At 38.9% G+C, this 21,678-nt stretch overlaps 1 protein-coding gene across 2 annotated transcripts in view; it reads right to left on the minus strand.

The window, feature by feature from the left end:
- RBMS3 (RNA binding motif single stranded interacting protein 3) overlaps positions 1–21,678 on the minus strand; it is a gene marked incomplete at its 3' end in the record, with an annotated part of 434,589 nt that overhangs the window by 62,266 nt on the left and 350,645 nt on the right. For both annotated transcript variants that reach the window (XM_084221492.1, XM_084221493.1), the window contains exons 8-10: positions 11,532–11,578; positions 4,287–4,383; positions 1,893–1,943 (exon numbers count right to left, since the gene is read on the minus strand). In XM_084221492.1, the coding sequence (XP_084077618.1) occupies positions 1,893–1,943; positions 4,287–4,383; positions 11,532–11,578 (195 nt within the window). The remainder of the gene's footprint in view (positions 1–1,892; positions 1,944–4,286; positions 4,384–11,531; positions 11,579–21,678) is intronic.

A 21,678-nucleotide genomic window follows, 5' to 3' on the forward strand; every position in this document is an offset into this window, starting at 1 on the left:
TCAAAACTGACCATTAATTCAGAAGTCTCCTGAATTCTCTGTGTGGCTATACTCTGAAAAGTTTTCAGACATTTCGAATAAAGAATTCATCTCTGAATGAAACCTTGGGAATGGTAGTTCTGCCTTTTTGCTTTTTATGCTTCTTTGGTACTAAATGCCTCATGTCCTCTTAAGAACATAATCTTTGGAAACATATGGGAAAAATCTGTCAGTGAAGAGTCTAGGATTGCTACAGAAAACACATGGAGGTAACCCACAACAGCAATGAGACTGGAACAGAAATGGGGCACCACTTATCCATTGTCCCTCTGCTTTTCCATCTGGAATCACTTCCCTTTTTTGACATGACTCTCTGGTTCACAGTGAACACCAATTTAACTCAGCACTGTGAGGGTGCTACTCACTATAAAATACGAGTTTTCTCTTCATGTCCTTAATAAGGGGTAAATACATTTAATTACTTCACAATAATACCTCTCCTAGTACTACAGAAAAATGCTTTGCTCAATATTGTGAAACAAAACTCTAACACACATATACACAAAATCTGGGATTGGTAGAGTGCTTAGGTTTTTCTTTTAGAAAGGGAATCTTTCTACAAGGATTGGAGCTTCTTTGGCTTCCACAATTCTCATAACTCATCAAATACACACATCTAAGACTTCTTGTGGTATGCTATTAAATCCAAATATTAGAATACAGGACTGATGTTAACTGAATTTGCTCAACACATTTAATCTCCCTACAAGGAATACAGCAACAGCTTTACTCCCCTGAGATGGAAAGTTCCCCCAGGGTCTGCAGAGGTGCAGCAGCAGGAACTGGGTGCCCAGGCAGTCCCACACTATGCTCTCTGCCTGCTGAGAGAACTGGAGACCTTGCCTCCAAAGAGCTGAGGGGTGTGGAAAGGGGGCTGCAAATTGGGATGAGAGACTTGTGCAACTAAACAGTTATGTAGTGTAATTATATCCATGTTGCTGTACAGATAGCTCTCACCAAAAGTTACACTACTGTGAAGTCAAAATATTTGAACAAAGATATGACTAATTAACAATCCTAAGCTACAGACCTTCATTTTAATATTACTCCTCTTCTAAAAATCAATGTATTGAAGATTATGTGGAGCATGCATTTAAATTTTGACTAATGGCGTTGTCAAGCGGATCTATACCTGACAAACTCAAAAAAGGTAGAAATTAACTAAAGTGATCTGTCTATAGTGGAATTCAGTATGGTGTTTTCTCCAGGTATAATGCTAATATTTAGCTAAAGAGCATCAAAGGTCTTCTGTGAGGTAAACAAAAATCAACTACACTAGTTCTAAAGAATGTTGATTAGAAACATAGCACAGCTTTAAGTAGTTATAAATTGATAAAGATGACAGTTTACTCGGGGCAGAGGGGGAACGAGTTGATTGGCCAAATCATAAAGCAGATTCAGATTTGGCAGAGACTCTCTAAGACAGTTGTGCTTCACCCGTTTCCACCACGTTGAAATGCATTACTGAGGCACTGAGATCCTTGACATAAAGCTGCACAGCGTGTTTTTGATGGATAAGCATGTAAGGGAATGGTCACGTGTTGATCCTGGCAATTCAAAGTACACAGGAATGCAGTTATCTTGCAGTCCCTGAATCACAGCTTCAGAAGCAGCACTTCAGAACTTGTTACTCTCTTACAATCCATGCAATTAGATAACACATCCCCCATCCTTCCCTTTCCACTAAATCAAATGGCGCTCCTGGAAGAAACAGAATCTTTACGGCAGAGGGCTCTTGTCTCAGGGAGCAGCTGGCTGCTCTTCCATGACCCAGGACTTCAATGTGGCTGGACAAGCAGAGCAAGGCTACAATGGAAGCACTTTTAGCCAGATAGAACCAAGCATCCACTTACTGTTGGTTGCATAACATATGGCGGATGAGGCATCCATGAAGTACTCTGGACCTGCACATCAAATACTTTTAATTAGCATAGAAAAGTTTAAAACTTAAAGATTTACTTAAAAATATTCTCTCTATTACAACTAAGGTGCTAATTTTGACAAAAGACTTAAGTCTTATAACTCAACACAAAATTAATTTACGCTTTGTAAATTTATTGACAAAGGAAAAAGCTTTCAAATTTCATTTGATGATGTTTTCCACCAAAGGCAGAAGTCTGAGTGATTGCACCACTGCTATGAATCACAACATTTTATCTCGTAAAGAAGCCTTCAATATTCCATGTTGTCCTAGTTTTTCATTTGCTTTTTTTGCTTTCATCCATCAATATAATCATGAACATGCCATCCAACCGACAGTGCAGGAGACAGAAAAGGGTCTGTTCCCACCAGAACTCCATATGCATCACCAAAGACTTTCCTTGTTGTTCTGCCTTATGACTGCCATGTAATATATTTCAAGGACATGACAATTTTACTAAGAATTAGACACATTATAGGGTGTTTGCATATTTGTTGTGGCATCTCTGATTTTTGCTATGTGTGCTTTGTGCTATGTGTGAATGGCCCACGTGCTATAGAATTCTGTATTTTAGTTTCCTTTTTGCATCAGTCTGGACACCGCAACACACAAGTACACAAAAGATGTAGCTGTGCTGGAGCCTTCAGAGGACACCTCACTTGCTGTCCCAGAGATGGGTGTGCAGCACCTCAGACTGAGCACATCCAGGAATCACAAGGAGAAAGCTACAAGGTCCCACTTCTCCAAATGCCTTGTGATTTTGTTCATGAAGAAAGAGCTGAGAATTAATTGTATAGCAGTGTGCTCCAACATTTGTATATGTCTATCAAACTCAATTTTTTGTTGAAAAGCAAGTTCAGGAAAGCATCTTTAGAACCAAAACCAGCAGACCCACATGTGAACACACCTCTACTACAATATTTTCTGCTGGGAATTCCCATAAACTACACCATACTAGAGCTGCCATAGCTTGCTGCTGCTCATTGCTCCCACTCTTGCACCACTGCAGCTCCTTCACAGTGCAGGGAAAATATCTTTGGGCTTACCCTGCAAACTATCTAAGGAAAATGATACAGGTTTAAAAAAAAAAAGAGAAAAGAATGGTTTTGCTGCAAATGTATGAAACCACAAACTGATGCAATGGTTCAAACCAGAACGGGAAAAGGGGAGCAACTGTGAACTGTGGAGCAGTGATGAAAGTAAGTGGCTGGGGTGGCCTGAACTCAGTGGCCAGAATGGGACATAGTATGGCTCTTAAGCCAGCTTTGCTACCAAGAAAATTGTGTGTGAGCTGCATGCAATGCAGCATATATCTCTGGCATTGACTCTACCGAAATTTACTGAATTTACTTCATCAAAACAACTTTTGGCTACATAGCCATCTCAATCAAAATAACACAAAGAGAATTACAATAATCATCTATCTTTGAAGATCAAGTTTAAAGTAAATTCTCAGAATTACCTGTAAGCAGCACCATACCATCTGTACACTCCTCTCCCCACCCCAAAAAACCAACCCTAACATTAAGAACAACCCACCCTGCAGCTTTGAAAGTTTGGGTAGCTTATTTTGGGTAAGACTCAGGGTTGGAAAAGCACTGATGGCACAAGAGAGAAAGAGGTAAAATTGGAAAATGTATAGTCAATGACCAGCTTCTGTGAAGTGATAAATTCCCAGACAATGGCTAATAATAACAATATACAATCTGGTTTAGACTTCCATCTCAGAAAGCCAAAACAAGACAATAATTTCCCAGTGGAAATCTGAGAGGGATATGCTGAAAAAAAGAAATTCTGAATGACATGGCATGTAGCAGACTAAAGAACGATTTGAGGACACTTATCCTCAAGTAATTTGCTAAGTCAGGGATTATTGGACAAAAATGAGTACTTTTAAAAAATGTGGTTACTGGAAAAAATGTAGCTGGGGTCAAAAGGTCAAAGTATAATGCAGTCAACATAAATTATGAAAAAGAAACACTTAAAAAAAACTTTTGGCTAATGTAGGAGAGCCAAAATGAGGAAAGAGTTCAATAAGAATGATGAGCTTCTGGTGTTGTCAATTGGAAATTAAGCAAAATGTTGTTTATCAGAGAAGCTTATTGAAAGAAAGAGTTACAGTGGCCTTCATTACTGCTGTAAAGAACGCAGGAAACACCTAAAACTCTACCCAATGATACCTGAATATTCCTAGAGGGCCCTTTGTTTCAAGAGCGACTCAAGAGCACAAGCACTCACAATTTTCTGTGGTATACACTCTGCCTTCATCCACATCCAAAACATCATTAACTGGGAAACACAGTAGACAAGTGCATATCTGACGTACCTGATATGTAGAGACAGGGGAAGCAGCAATGAATGGCGTGATTGATGTCTGTGGAATCATGCGGTTTGTTGGAATACTGTACGGTGAGGAATAAAATCTGCAAACAAAGAACAAAGGCAAGAGGGTTTTGAACCTTTTGACTACTTAGGCTCTGACTAAATAATTTACTGCCTCCTGGGCAAAGACAAAAAGAGTCTACCCAGGTAATTATGTCCATCTATTTCCAAAACCACAATAAAAAAGATGTGATGGCTCCATTGAGCAGATCTTGAAAATGGAAAGGAGGAGGAATATTTACACAAAGCATATTTTTTTTTCACTTCAACTAGCACAAATATAGAACTTCACAATACAAGAAGCAATTATCTGAGATGCAAAGACAGCTGATTTTCCAGGGCGCTAGCTAGTGAAAGGAAATTTCTTACACAATATCGAAGACAACATTACTGATTTCATTTTTACAGAGGTTACTGTTTCCTTTTCATATCCTAGTGCTTCAGTGCTGAGAATAACACATTCTATATACATGCCTGAATTATTTTATTAAGAGGTGGCTACAAAAACTCTGGCTGAAATTTTCGTATTCATCTATGCAGAGAGCAAAACCCCCTTTTTCTGGTGAAATATATCAGGAATTATGAGGCTAAATGCCCCAGGCAGCACTAAAAATCTCAGATTTAGTCGGTTTTATTTCCACTGTTGCATGCTATGAACAGAACCTGCACCATCTCTTGCTTGATGGCAATAAATGTTATATTCTTTCTCCTTCCCTGTGCGTTAATGATTATTGATAAAATTATCACTTGGAAAATATCATCACTATTGCTGGATTGTGTGTTAGTACTTAATATGTGTATGCTTGTAAAGATTTTTGCATTGGATCTTTTTGCAGTTTTAACTGTAAGCCAGAAAAATAAAATTGCTTAAAAAAAGAATATTTGTGGTTTTACTGTTGTCTAAATGCCTGCATTTTGACTCAGAGAGAAAAACTCATGTGCAGAGCTCTTTTGTACAATTTAAACTTCATGTAGATCTTTCTCATATAGGATGCACCAGTAAGTAAGAGAAGATTCTGCACAGTGAAGTGAATTGCATTCCCTCTCTTTCTATAGTTTTTCCCCTCCCTACTCTGAGGCAATCAACAGCAGCTTTCCACGAGAGCTATGCAACAACAACAACAAAAAAAAATCATTACTGGTGTTTAAACAAGTGCTCTATTTCCTGATCGCCCTGGCATCATAGATTTAGTACTAATCAGTCTAGTTCAGACTGGATGCATTCATTCTGGATGCAGGCTCAAATAACTACTGACTTCAACCAATAGCCTTGGAAAAACAGGCTGCTCTCTTTGAACGTTGGGCGGAAACATTCAAAGTTAGGAGGGGAGAGGGAGACAGAGAAGCAATCACTTGTTCTTTCTATTCCAAATCAGATTTTAAAATGCCAAAAGCAGCAGGTGGCATCTGAGTGATTTTTTGTTTAATAGAAATATAATGCTATTTTAGGAGCATTTATCAGCCCTCACAATGCTCGCACAGAGACTATTTTAAAATTGTGCCTTTGCCCAATTTTATATATATCCTATTATGAGTACTTAGAGGCAATTGTATCCCCATGCTTATACCAAATATTAAGTTCACACAACATCAAGGGAGAAGGGATTTTTATACCACTAGGCAGAGTCATCTATGGCACTAGCATGTTGCATATTATCTAACCCCTTTATCAGGGTTCTCACAGCTTAATGTTAACAAAAAATCACTTGGACTATGCTCTTGCTAAGTGGGTCAACTAAGAAATTTTGGGTGCAGAAAATTAAAATACTCAATTGCAGACTGACAGAATTTAATAGGGTAAAATGCATAATGTATAAATATATATATAAATCTTTTAAACTAAAAAATAATATAAAACAAAAAATCTTTTGAGAAAACCACACATTTTTTGTTTATTCTTTTCTCATTCTGTTCATAAACATGGCATTGATGCTGGGCTCATATCCTTAACCACGTATGAACCACTTGGACACAGACAAGTACAGGGAAGAAACAACTCTCCATTTGGAAATAGTGCTGACTCTTTGGAATAAACTCTCCAATAAATCCCAGCAAATACTAACAAATTTACAGAAAATGTGTGCTAAGCCAAGAATTTGACAGACAGCTTGCCATTTCAGTTTCAGCTTAGAGATGCATTTATCTGAATAGTACACAAGCCTGTAGAATATACACTGTGGTAATGTGGAAAATACAGCCCTTCCCACAGCCCTGCCAATACCATTTATCTGTCACCATTTGGAATGCTTTCAAATAAGGATCAAATAAAACATACCACCAGGACATTCAGCTGTATTGGGAAAATTCCTGCACAAGGGCATCAAGGAAGAGAAAGGAAGAAACTCTGATGCTGCAAATGACAGTGCAGGAAAATCAAGTCCATATATTTCAATTTTAATAATAATAATAATAAAAATCAAGTGTTACAATCTCAGCCACTGCAACAGGCTGCAAAGAAATTATTTTGCAGTCAGGAATTTCTTACATCAAGAGACAAAGGCTTGTTTTTTTTCCTCAGGGCCACTTGTGGCCAAAAGGATCCAATAGTAAAGGATGTGGATGTCTGTGCCATATGTGAAGAACAGTGGTGTGGGGAGGATAGAGGTGTCCTTGCTGGGGATGGACTCAAGCACAGCCACCCTGAGGTATGGGATGCTCAACCTACCACACTGCTGGAGTCATTTGCTGCCAGGGCAGGGCTCATTGACAAAGAGGGCTCAACACCCCCTCACCCATGGGACACTGAGGCATCTCTCTAAATTCCCTTTACATACAAATGGGCTATTATCCTCATATGTAACTGGCATTAGTGGCATGCTGGGGATCTAATAAGAGACAAGGGGAACAAAACACAAGAGTAGCCTGCTCTGGCACAAACTCTACGGCATGACAACAAGATTTGCAGCTGAGGACCTTCCTATATTCAGTCTTAGGCCTTGCCTTCTTTTTTTTCTTTAGGCTTAGGGAGAGGTGAAATGAGGTGGAAGATGAATGTTTTAAGTTCATTCAAGGGAATACAGGACTCTCAGTCATCAGAATATCTACATCAGAAAGAGGAGTGGAAAGAGATATGAATTATACTGCCTTTGATTTGTCTTAGATATATTAAATTATGCCTCCAAGTTAATAAAAATGCACACAGTGTATCTAGTACAGTGCACTAGGCATTATGAGAGCTTTGTGGTGTAGTTGACCTGTGAGCTCTAAGGAGAGCTTTCCAGAAGGCTCAGCTGCATTTTCTGCAGATGCAGTTTGCATCCTTACATTGATCTGCGCAGTTTTTTGCAGGTGCAAGACAATGTCCCTGCTCCTTAGCTGTAACTGCAATGCTAGGAGCACAAGCATGCAGGTGGCAAGGGCAAGGCAAAATGGACATCACCCTTGTGTTAAAAATAGACTTTTTCAGCATGCCTACATTCCATAAGCAAAGGGAAAACTCATCACTAGTTGGGAAAAAGATGCTCCTGGAAGTTCCTGAAGGGAACTTTTTTAATAAGGGGCTCAAAAGAACACATTTTTGAGGGATGTTAAAAAGAAGCAAATTGCCAGTACCTCATCAGGCACACAGAGACAGCGCTTTAGCAACAGTTTCTGTTGCTTAACAGACAAAGCACATACTCCTCTGCTACACCAACCCTCCCTTTGCATTTGGAGACTGCATTATTTGCAGTGTCTGGTCACTATTTCCCTGCCAAAAAGTGGGAAAAAAAATCCATATGGTTCCCATTCTACTGGGGAATGTGCAAGCTTCCAGACAGAATCTGCACAAGAGCAAGATCCTATTTGCACTGCAATAAACACCATTTGCTCATGCCTCGTGCCTGCGGGCAGTACTGAAAAAGTTAGATTCATAAATAGCATCCTGGGGCTCACATAATGTAAGAGCATTACCAAGCATTATCAAGGCAGCAATTTTCTGTTGCAACAAGGCACACAGTCAGATGTTGGAGTTGGAAAAGATCTATCTGAATATTGAGCCCATTGGCCAGCAAATGCACAAAATTGTCCCCCAGATATGAGGCACTAAACTGTTAAAGCACATCGCAATCTAGTCAAATGGCCAGGAGGACTCCAGCCTCAGGAACATTTTAAATGAGCTTCCTTACAGTGCAAGTACAAGAGCTCTACCCTCTTCCTTCTATGAGTGCATAAAACTACTAAAACAATGTTAATGCCACAAATTAAAAAATCAATAGCGTATTACAACAGGCACACTGCTCCCCAAAATAAAACCTGAGTACCTTTATAAACACAATTCAGAAAAGCCTGATAATAAAACAAAAAAAAAAGGCAAAGTGGTTGCCAAGTGAAAAGATCTTATCTACTGAAGTGTGTGCTTACCATATCCTCAGTACTTCATACTGCAATGCTATGGTACACTATGGGCTGGATCCTCCACTCCATTATACCAGTTTTATGCTGATGTAACTCCAGTGGATGCTTAAACAGAGCTACATGGGCATAAAAACAATATAATGAAATGGAGAATCGAGCTTTACAATGTAATAGACTCAGAAGAAAATCATCTATTTCTTAGCAGAGGAAAAAATCATAGTCATTTTTAGTGAGAGCCTCTCTCACACTGTTTTATTTCTGCTATAGATTTTCAAGGCAAATATGCAGTTATATGGTAATAAAAGTGATAGTACGACACCATGAACAATAAGAACCTACCTTTTCATTTGGAAACAAGAGTCCAGATTCTTCCCTGAGGTTTGGTTATGGCCCAACCCAAAACCTAATATAATCCACGCCTCTTAAGGAACTGGGAATTTTAAACACCACCCCATGACACCTGCTGCAGAGACATGGTTCTCTAGTAGGCTTCCATCCTCCACATAATCCTGTGTGGATTTAGCAACTTAGATGCATCCAAACACATCTATCAACCCTATAAAGATCTCTAGTAAACATCAGCATGGGCAGTTAATCTTTCTTTTTAATTTTTTTTTTGGTGGTTCATAACTCTTCTGTATCATCACCTTGACTTGGTACATTTCTCATCCCCCAGACTCAGTTCACTACATTCTGCACTGGTGACCCCAGCTGAATGCTACAAGGAAAAGACCTTTGTTTTACAGATCTTTAGGTGACATTGCTCCATGCAAACTTCACGTTTGCCCACGTTACAGCCAAAGTATTCTGCAGCCTTTTAAGCACAGGGTGGTTGTGCCACACTGCCCTCCCAGGAGGAAGATGCCTCTTTGCTGAGTTAACCTGTTACTTCACAGAGCTTAAAGAGCCTTTAACTCTCTTTCCCCATGGCCACACACCGATGCCTGCGTCTTGTGTCAGCAAGCAGCTGATCAAATTTACACATTTCACAAGCAGAGCATCAAGGTGCTCCCAGACTTTATTAAAATAAAACTCCTGAGCTAGATTTTCACTGTACTTGCAAGTAAAGAGGCTTATGAAAAACAGAAAAAAACAAAGCTACAGGATATGTAGAGATTGCTGTATGAACGTCTCGGGAGATAAAAAAATCCTGTTGGACCAAAAGGGTCCTGGTGATCCTCATGATACTGCACACAATCCAGATCTCACCACAAGAGCATTTTGAATGATGGTTTAGTCCTGATAAAACTGAAGATATTTTGACACTTAAGAAAAAAGACATATGTCAAAGTAGTAATTAATTGTCACTCTAAGAGATATATCTGGTACTGTAATTTAATTTATTTATTGCCTCAAAAATAAAAGAATATTAAAAAACTGCAGGACTGAAATTCTCCATTGGTACAATTTCTTTACCCAATGATCAGTGACAGCATGTTCAAGCAATTGAGTGACCAAAGCACCTGAGCAGCCTGAACACCATAGGTGTTCTTTGATATAAATAATGTCTGATTGTGAGATAACTTCCATACCTTCAAAAGAATTCTTCTTGAATTAAAATCATACTTGTCTCAATGGGTCATTCAAACTAGTTTCCAAAATATTCACACAACTGACAAGCAGGAACTTGTATGGAAAAAAAAAACAACAAACCAGTTGTCCACATGAAACACTGGTGTATTATGAACCGGTGATGTTTTTATTTATAGATCATAATGTTTTACCAGCTGAAAAGTATGACAATAGAGATGAATGACTCGTGTGGAACAGGTCAGAACAGGGAAATAGAGGCAGAGAAATCTGAAATTACAATTACGAACAAGCTCTTTATTCTTCTGAGTTTGGCCTCTTCCTCCACAACACAGGAATATCACAAGTCCTACAGAATCACTCCTTGTAAAGGAAAATTAAGCAAAATAGACTATTACTATTGATTGTTTTTAAACTACTGGGAATGTCAGGGTTTTTTTCCTACATGCTTCAACTAGCAGTGCCCTAACAAATATTTAACATATAAACTCATTCTTATCTATATCAATAAATTCTCCCCTTCAGCTGGAGAACACAGGTGGGAGTATGCATGGAATTTGATAATCATATCATACATCTCTCTGATCAGACAGGGACTGCCAAAGAGTTCAGGGATGAACTTTCTGCCTCTTTTCAAATTGTTGCTAACCTAGCTGAAAAGAGAGCTAAATAAGGAGGATATGTTTTTCTAGTTTATGAAATAATTGGAAAAGTAATCACGCAGGTAAATAATATGATGATGTAATTTCACTGCTTGGTTTGAGAAAAAATTGCAATTCCTCCTGTCAACAAATGGTAGCTGAGAAGTAAAGAAGAGTGTTGCTCAGAATATTACCCTTAAATCCCATCTGCTTACACACTCATTTAAGGCTTTCTCCCTATCTGGCATTTTTATTCAGACAATGACATGGAAGGCAGCCAGCCTGCAGAAAGAACCCCAGATGAAGTAACAGCTCCATTATTCAAAATACATTGGAATCTTCAATGATTATTTTAACAAAAGCCAAGTCAGTCAGTAAAGGGAAACTTTACTGGTTTCCACTTCATGACAGAGAGAGATTAAAAAGACATCTACTAACATTTGCCAAATAGAGATGGAAACTATTAGAAAAAACATCTTCCCATTCAAATGGATATTGCAAACAAGAAGGCATAAAAAGAAAAGGAAAACTAAAGAAGAACTTGACAATATAGCATTAGATGCTTCAGAAAAAATATGACTGAGTGGATTTGCTTTTCAAAAAGTTTCACTACAGAAAGAGAAAACAGAAGATGACATTCAAAATAATTAAAAAAAAGACATAAGAAAACATGCATTTCTTACCCATTCTGTATAGCAGCTGTTGGATCGTAAGTCAAAGCCATGCCAGCCTGCACATAGTTAGGGAAGAAAAACAGATTTTTACTATTACTGAAGGAAAAGGAGAAAAAGAAAAAAAAAAAAGACATGAAACATATTCAAAGCCAATATGAATAAAAACTGTATGCAACTTAAATAGAAATCTAAATTCTCAAGGGAAGCTCAGATGGCCAAAAGCAGCATGGACAGATTGGGTACCTCCCCAGCCTGAGAGACCACTGAGAAACAGATCTGTGCAGTCTGTTGGTTTCCATCTTTCCACAACATTTAGGGAAAATGGTGGGGGTTTTTTTGCATCAGTATCAATTAATAACTCCACTGAGATTAACAACTTCACAGCTGATTATTCACTCTAACAAGACAGGCCCAAATCCTGCTGCTGCCCATGAAAGGGGTGATTGGGAAATATTCCAAAGCCAACTTCATGAGAGCTTCACAGGAAGGAGTCTCATCTTTCCTACAAAGGTCACACCACATATGACCCCTGCCTACAGTTTCTGTGAGGTGCAACTCTAATATAGTTAAGAGTTAATTCATTACCATGAGACAAGAGACAAAAAATGGGCTGTGAAGCAGAAAAGCTTGAGCTTTCAAACAAAGCTTTTAAAATACTTCAGAGGTCTGGACAGCAAAAGAATTTGTTAATGCGTTACAGAGAGCTTTACAACTGCCATTTGCCACCAGGCAGACCGTGACCTGTGCAAAAGGATTTGGCAGTGTCAAAACATTGTCCAGCTACCAAGTGTCATCCCTGCCACCGTTAGCAGACATATCCACAGGTACCACGGGACGGGCAGAGAGAGAGCAGGGCTGCAGACAGTATTAAGCACTCTACCTTATGCTCCAACATAGCAGTCAAGGTCGTGCAGGAAAGACCTTTTTTTCCCCCCAGCATTTATTTAAAGACACGGAACTGACAATCTCTCCTCCCACATACTGCATTTGCTTTGACTTTTTGCCTTCCTTATCGATTTTTATCCCTCCCTCTGTGAAATGCTTTCCAGTGTAAGACTACCAAGAGATGAGAAGCTGTCCTTTGTGCAGGGTACGAAGCACAATGGAGAGAAACTCTATTGCTCAAGGTGCTGCTCTCCCTGTGGGAGCAGCTGAAAAGATGCCACGGCACCATCCCACCCCAAGCACTGTATTCCTCTTCATTTTTCATACACATCCTATGCTCGCTGCCTGAGACAGGCAGCATTTTCTTCAAGGACAGATGCTTTACCAACCACGTGGCATGGTCTGTGCTCCTGCTGGGAGCTTTTCGTGCCCCTGAAGCCATCTACCAAAGCACTTCTGAATGATGGCACCTGCCCCTGCCAGATGGCTGCACAGACAGGTCAGCAAAGCGCCCGGCTGGGCTGGCTCCCAGGCAGGCAGGCAGGTGAGCAGCCAGGCTAAACGCACTGGGGACCAGCAGGCAGAGAGTGGGCAGCACTCCTGGAAGAGCTGGGCTACCCCAGCAGCTGCAAACTCGTCTAAGAGGAAGTGGTCCAAATTTCCAGAGGCCAAAAATAATTTTTGATGTGAAAGACCAGGTTTCATGCTGCTTTGTGCTGCCAAAAAAAGGCTCGTGTCCTTATTAAATTTGTATATTTCTCTCATTATTCTTTTAAGCAGATGCTAGGGCAAATGTTTTGCTTTATGAAAATGCCACTGTTTTAATAAAATATGTAGTCTCTCCCAAGCAAAGGATAATTTGGGAGACTAAGTCCAAGTACATGTGGCTATTTTTGAAAGAAGTATTGATTTAATTCAAAGAGAAATAAAATGGCTATTTCTGCAAGTTTTAAATGTCAGAGAACTGAATTTAGGGAGACTCAAACCACTAATGATTTTGATGTAAAAAATAAATTAGCTTAGAAAATCATAATCCCTTACTTAACTTGGTTTTATATTCTTATGTCTTATGCATGCTCAGCACATTATACTGTTTAGCAAAGTTGCTTTAATTACTAAAGGAAATGTAGAAATTTCCAAACAAAAGAGAAAAGAAAACTTTTTGGCTGCAATACATTTTTGAGGAAACATACTGTCTTGTTTTCTTTTCTCTTTTCAACACGTATAACATTTGTTACTGCTCTCTTTTTCTATTTCCGCACCGGTGAAGACAACTTAAATATTATGTACAAGCCCTGAAGGGACAGAAAAATTACTTCTAACAATTTTTTAATATTCTTTTAAATAACTCAAGATGTTCCCTTTAAATTGAGGTGTTCATATTTTACTTCTCATCTCATGTCTACTCAAACTAACAAAAAAAATTATAATTTCTTGGAAAAGGACATATCCAAGTTTTCTAAATTAAGGAGTTTCTAGATCTAGTTGTCCTTAGAGTTGCTGGATCAGGGCTCACTATACCCTGCAGCTTGCATTAGTGACTGGGGGATAAAATGGCAACAAGGTAGATGGATCTGGGAGAAAAAGTGAAAATAAACCACTGATGTTATTTTAGTTTCTTTGACATAAATCAGAATGAAGGTGCAGGGATGAAAACCTACAGCAGCTCTTTCACTTGCTGTCCACGTGAGACCTGCAAACATGTTTGTGATGCCTTCATTTACTTTTCTCATGGATATTTGAGCACATGGTCACGGACACTCAGCTCACCCTCCAATCCCATCACACCCAGACCTGTGTGTGGCAGAAAAACTCCACAAACTCAGTTCTTTATATTGGTGTTAAGAACAGGGGACACAGCTGTGATCCTGAAGAGCACAAAATACGATAGGATCTCCTCTTTATCCACATCCCATATCCATACTGCACGGAGACAGATGACGAGAATCTAGTGAAGCACTTCAGCAGTGACCACTATAAATATCTATCACTAAATATCACCATCCCATTTCCCAGTAAATGAGAAGTCTCACATTAGACAAATAGGACACAGCGTGTGGCAATGTGTGCATATGGTAACCACCTACGGCTGGCCCAGGAATATTGCTAATATCCCCCACTGCTGCATAGCCTTAAACAGCTGCTATTTCAAATAGCTGCTAACACAGGACTATTTACTTCTTTCTCATCAAGTTGCATAATTTCTCCCCACCAAATTATGCTGGCTGGCAGCCCAGGAGTGGCAACACTTAGCCTGGACTGGTCAAAAATTTAAGGTCTGAAGCATCCTCGTTCATCAGGAATAAAAACTGATGAGCAATAATAACTCACTGGAAAATTGTCTGAACTTTCCTCCATTGCAGACAAACAGAAATTACAAAAATACCAAATGCAGAATACTAGAATTGGCCTCAGACTTCTGTGTGAGAGCTATATTCACTTCTTTTAAAATCAGAATTGAATATAGCATCATAGTGCTAATACAGGCTGAACTACACCAAGCACTGGCTGATGCCTCTATAGCAGCCCTCTGCTGTGCTGAGACTGTTTTCTTCTGGGTCTTTTCACCCACTGGTTTGGTCATGTCTCAGTAGAAGGAGAGGGTCTCATTCTTTCTTCTCATAGTGATACTTCCTGAAAAAATGGCACTGATGAGAGTGGCACTGATGACTTAGGAAAGTATTTGACAGATCAATTTTTTATTACGGAATAACTGAACCACACAATTTTCATGCCATTCAGCCAGATAATGGCCTTAGACTCAGCTACTGAATGAAAACACACTAATAGAAATAAAGGTCATTCTTAATGACTACTGGTGACAAAGAAATTAACTCAGCTTGTTAAAAATATTGATTTTTAATAAAAAGATTGCTTAAATCATGAGTCTATTTATCTCTTATTTTTAACGAAGTGTTTGAACTTAAAGGACATGTGGGAAGAAGGAAAGTTTTTGATATTTTTTTTCTGCAGTTTTCTAATTGTTGACATCAGTGAAACGGATTATAAGAACAAAAGATTCAGTCTGTACCTGTCTTTAAATTTAGGCTCTTTCATTCAATAGAGAGCAGGAAATATCAAAAAGCAACTAGAAAACAAGGGTTTCCCCGGGAAGTTTGAAGACCTTTTGTTCAACACTTTACTGTGAAAATTTTTTCCATGGGCAAAGACAAGATGTTCTGTTTCTGGCTTGATTTTTTCCCCCCTCTATTTTATGATTTGAACAGAAATGATCTGATCTTCAATATCATGTGAAATGAACTGGGTTTTTTATTTCTCTACCCAATCCCTGTGATGTCTCAAAAGAAAAAAATTTATCAGTGCAGTATCTGTCTTGCAGCAAACATAAATACCTATAAATGACCAATTTATTCTGTGAATAAATCTTCAGTGCATGAAAGCATCTTCTGTGTTGCTGGGAAGCTATTTTTATGGAAAACTTCACCATCATACCCCCTGATCTACTCTCAGTGTACATGTCTTTCTGACGCTGTGCAAAAATTCACCCCAATATCAACCTGCTACAAGATGTGCTGTGCCTCCTCCTCAGAGGTGAGACTTCCACATCAGCTCCTCAAACCTGCCCTGGCCAGCCTCTGCAAGGGCAGGCTGCTGCCACTGCAGGATCTGTGCAGGAGCCCACAGTCCACTGGAAAAAGATGGAGAGGCCTGAAATTAAAAAGGGCTGAAATCCATGGATGTGGTGGGCTTCCCAAGCAGAGGGCCCCCTGGATTTCTCCTCCTTAAGGTGAGATTTGGAAAGGTGAGGTTGTATGCTTGCACTCAAGGGATTCCTGTGGTGAACTGAGGTGGGAGTTAGACCAAAAGATCAGTCTGTCCTCTGAATCTCCACTGACTCAGAGCTTCAGCCTTTCACACGGCAGGACTGCCAGCCCAGGGCGTGCTCTTGGCTGCTACAGTGGAATCAATTGAAATTTCAACCCTCAGATTCCTGTACTTGTTTTTTTCCCATCACTAATATCTGCCAGGCATCACAACACAAGGATCTCTTGTGCCCTGATGGAAGATACCCCTATTGAAATGCTTTGAAGAAAGAAGAGAGTAGGGAAAAGAAATCATCAACCCAGATGAGATTAATGCAAAATACTGATTTTAGAAAATAAGTTCAGTCACCAGTAAAGTTAACTTGGCAGAATTCCTTTCTTTGATTATTTAAACAGTTCTGACAGAAATATTCAACATTATTAGAAAAACCTCTGAATTTAATTGTGACTAACTGCCCCCACATTTCCTTTTTAGAGGAGGAGAAATCTAGAATATAAATGTGACACCTCTTAGACATCTAGATGTGTATGAAAGGAATGGAGCACTTCCCAGTGATGTGTGCTCCTTAAGAAGCTGCAGATTCTGAGGGGAAAAGTGTTGTGGAGAGGAAAGTATATACTATTGTTGTCAAACTTGGGAAGTGATTCATGAACCTCTGAACATCAGAGACCGATCTGATGAACACAATAACAAGTTCAGATACTCAAATGAATGACAAGAAACCCTTTTGTCCTACAGAACTGGAATGGAAATCTGACATACACAGCTTCTGTTCTTGGGACTGAGTCACCTTCCCACTTCAACTCATCTTACTAGTTAAAATACAAGTGCCGAAAACTACAAAATTGGAAAAAAAAAAACAAAAACAAAACAAAACCAAAAGAGAACATATATAATAAAACACAGTTATTCTGTTTCCACAGCCACTCAATACACTCCACCATGTCATCTTCAGGTCTATAAATGATCTGCTTTTTGGGATCTGGTATCCCCAGTTTGCCATGAGTGTGATCCAGTGCTGTACCAGCTGTGTATTACACTCACATCTGCACACATCTGTGTGCTGCAGTGAGCTGGGAAGGCTTCTAGGGGTGGCTGGCAGCACTCCTGATATCTGTTGGGATACAACAGAAAAAGGTATGTCCTTTCCCTGTGTCCAACATTTGTTTATTCTGCCTAAGAAAACACTGTTATAGCAGCAGAATTTGGAGGAAAACCCAACTGCAGGAGAATCTCCAGGGCGAATGGCATGACATTTTTCACCAGAAAAGGAAATTCAAAGCTACAATGAAAACACAGAAAACTGATCTCTAAGGACAGGAACATTGCTGATTCTATTTCAACCAAACCATGGCCCTTTTAAAATCCTGATTGCATTGACAGTGATTTCACGTAGGCTATTGGTTTAAAATATTTCTATGTACTTTATAAGCTCAAAATCCAAACTGATCTTTGGTATTTGAGCCACTGAGGCATCTTTTCAAAATGTTGCCAACAGCAACAGCACCTTGTGTCATTATTCTAGGTCTTTTCACCTACTGGTCAGTTACCTTTTGCCCTTCTCTTTCTCCCTCTGGAGAGAGGGCTTCTTTTCAGGTTCAATGCCTCTCTTTGTTAAACTGAGCTTTTGTTGAAAATAAGCATGCAAAGTGCCAATGTTTAACTTACAGGCATGCTAAATATATACAGTAGATGTCTTTGTGGGTTGTTTACATATGAGGGTACTAGTGCTTATCTCGACAGAACTGGGAATTGACTCTCACAGCAAAGAAAAGTTACTTGTCTAGGTATAAAATACATCTGCCCTAGACACTCAGGATTATGGAACACAACTATCTCCTCAGAAGCACCAAAAAAAAAAATCCATGTCTGAGTTATAAATAGGCGTGGAATAGAAATACTAATCATTTCTAAATGCATCTGCTGGTTAAGAAGAGACCATTGGCACCAGGATCAATTGCTTCAGCCCTTCACTGGTACTGACTTTACAAAAAATTTGGGAAGTGACTTACCTATTGTATGTTTTTCTCTCTAAACTGCTGTTTGCATTAGGCAAAGTTGCAATGAATAGTGGATAAAAAGATAAACTGTTACAAAGGCAACATTCCCAAACTACCCGGTCATTTTATTTTTTTAAGAAAGAATTAAAAACATGCTTAATTCTTTGGATATTCCATGAACTGAGCTTGAAAGAAAATAAAGGAGAAAAGAGTAAGTAGGAAGAGAAGAAAGGGAAGGAAAGGAAGGTAACCTACTGGCTCTTTAGAAATAAAAAATGTAACTTAGATTATGGAGGCAAAAAAGCAATCAATGGAAGAATTATTAGTAACAATTATTGAATATCATTACAGACATCAGACCAAATTCAATGGCAATTACTGAATAACATTACAGACATCAGACCAAATTCAATGGCAATTATTGAATAACATTAGAGACATCAGACCAAATTCAATGCATTCAATGCTGCTTCTCACTGTTGCGATGCATGCAACACTACTGTAAGGGTGGAACTCTCTTACAAGGCAATAAAACTATTTAAATAGCATGAATTTTGCAGAAACTTGTGAAAGAAATATTCAAGAGTTCAAAATACTGTGACCATTAAAAAAACCTTGATCACATTGGGTTGACCAGATGTAGAAAAGCTACAGTTTCTAGAAAACAGTAATAAACTTTAGGCAGAATTCTCCCTGTCTACCATGTAATTTTCAAATAAACTTGCTCTTAAATATATGTATCAAAAGACTTTATTTCTGAATAAGCAAAACAAGGTTTCATTAAATCTGCAATAGAAGATTATGTTGCAAAATTTATGTTGCACTTTTTAATCCAATCTGATCTCATTTTGTGACTACACTTAAGTCCCTGGGTGCATTTTTGACTAAAATATTTTTGGAGATTTATGTCACCCACCTCTAGACTTGTCAATTGCAATTTAAAGGTAAATTGAATCAAATATTTTACAGACAGAATTTGAATATGATTATCCTCTTTCAGCATCTCAATATAATCTTGTCAGGTTAAGTTTCAAAACAGAATGCTTAATTAAACTAGTGTGAGGAGAAGCTAGCCCAAAAAACAAATGACTGAACTTTGTGCAGAAATTCTGTCAGTTGCTGGGTCAGAATTTCACTGCAAGTATTTCCAACACTTGCAGGTTTCACTGTACATTTACTGCACCTGTCTATCTAATGCCTAATTCAACAGCCTTATGTAAAGCCATCATTAATATAAGCTCTCAGCTCTATAGTCCAGGACTGGTGAACCATCACAAAGAGTCAGTTACATGTCTCAAAAAATCTGCTGAACGTTTCCTGAGACTCCAAACAAGAGTGTAAGGGTAAGGACTAGAAAGCACTATTCAAGATCTGCCATTCTTCCCTGGTTACAACTGGCTAAATAACCAAGCACCAAACCCACCCCCCCAGACCTCCCAAAAATCCCTAGAGAAATTCAGGGTATTCCTAAATATTTGACTTCAAAAGGGCAGGCAATTTAACAGCCAATCAAAGTATTTCTCTATGGTTATGAACCACTCTACAAAGATGTAAGATAGGAATAGGATTTTCTACTGCATTCTGCAGTATGACCTGACAATTTCACAAAAAAAACAGAAGAATAAAATTCCATAGAAGCTCTTCATAAAAGAGAGCAAAACCTCTGAGAACAATATGACCAGAGACATAACACTACAGCAAACCTGCTCCTCCTCACTAAATCTCCTGCCATTCCCTCCCTACAGCAGAGCACTGGGCACAGCTCAAGTTTGAGGCTGTGGCAGAACTGCTGCCATCATTTCTCTGGGATCTGCCCTTCCGAAAAATAATCCTTCTGCACGCTCAGTGCTAAGGCTGGGTAAACCTCAGATGTTTTAGAAATGCCCTTCACAAAAGTGTTCAAGAATGCAAAGGCTTATTTGAACAATAGCCAAAATACATCTTGGTCTAGATACCACAGGATTTGGCTAGGGTGGGAACACTGAGGCAGTAATCTCTTGGATGCCGTTTCAATACTTTTCTTTGGGGAAGAAACCAAGAAAGAGCAGAGGTGAAGGGAATATTTCCAGATCCCATTTGTCATCAGAACTATGACACTTGTCATAGATCAGTTGTTTTTCACTACTCACGCCACCTGTTCTTTTAAAAAGATATTAAAAGAAATGAAAACCTACAGAAATAACTGTAGGAGGGCTACTCAAGTGCTGCTACCTAAAGAAAAACTGAATGGTAGATTGTTTTTAGAATAAGATTGTTAAAGAACAAAGAGTTTGAAAAACCTTATTGCATATGAAATATAAGAGTAATTATACAGAAAGATATTACATTGGAAATAAGAAAATTAACAGTGGGGAAGAAATTCCATAAATGAGGGACCCTAAAAGAGAACATGCAATCTTGTCTTTGATGCTAACATCTGTAACAACCAGATGTTAGTAAACAGAGGAAATCTGAAAAAATCTAGCCTGAAATATTTCTGAGTTTGTATGTTTACCATCTTTTCATGTTTGTACACTATACCATGACAACAGCTCTGCAGTTGACTGCGATCAACCACAAGGAATGATGTCTTCCAGCACTGAAAATCAGTTTTTAAGTGTTGATACTACAAACACACCAGCCACACCCTGCCTCCAGGTCACCAGGATATCACTGGGCTTAATAGGCACCACTCCACTAGCAACAAATGAACTACACAAGATGCAATAAGCTGATGCCCTGAGGCCACAGGCATAATGGTGACTTGCTGGCTTTAACTTTATATTCTCTTTTATTATTGATTTGAACTGAAGGAAGTATAAAGCAGCAGAGATAATAGCTGTGAAGGCATTTGCTTTTTAAACAGGGATTTAGAGGTCTTTAAAATATGGATTGCTGACCTTACTGTCGTCTCCTGTACATAAATCTTTGTTTTTCAAACTATGTATAGGCTGATCTGAGTCTACTGCTTGAAGTACTTTTTGGGCACTTGTTCCTCAGTAGATCCCTAACATGACAAACCATAATGGCTCCTGAGAAGATAACTCCATTTTTTGAGACATACGGTGTAAAATGCTGCAATGAGCCTTTGGAGACTCCTGCAATGTCCTGTAGCAGAAGTGTCTGCCACACTGGGATTTTCAGCCCACAGAGCTAAAAAGGGACCCTTTGCTGTTGGAACAGTGCAGAATAACCACGGGATGGTGGGAGAAATTTCTACACTTTCAAAAGGCCTTTCTGTTTGTTTTGGGAGCTCACCAATAGCGCTAGAGTAAATATGTCATAAACTAATGCCCTGAAAAGTATCAGCTAGAAAAATCAAGTAGTTACAAAAAAGCAGAAATACTCTAGAAACATGTAACTCAGAAACAGCAAATAATTTTTTTTTTTTTTAGTTTGCCTTGTAAAATTGAAGTGAACATAGCAACACTCACACCACCCCCCCCCCCCCCCAAAAAAAGACACCTTCCCCCCACTCGTATTCTAAAGGAGGACAGTCGAGACCA

This window comes from Fringilla coelebs, assembly GCF_963513975.1.
Source record: "Fringilla coelebs genome assembly, chromosome: 1".
Lineage (NCBI taxonomy): Eukaryota > Metazoa > Chordata > Aves > Passeriformes > Fringillidae > Fringilla > Fringilla coelebs.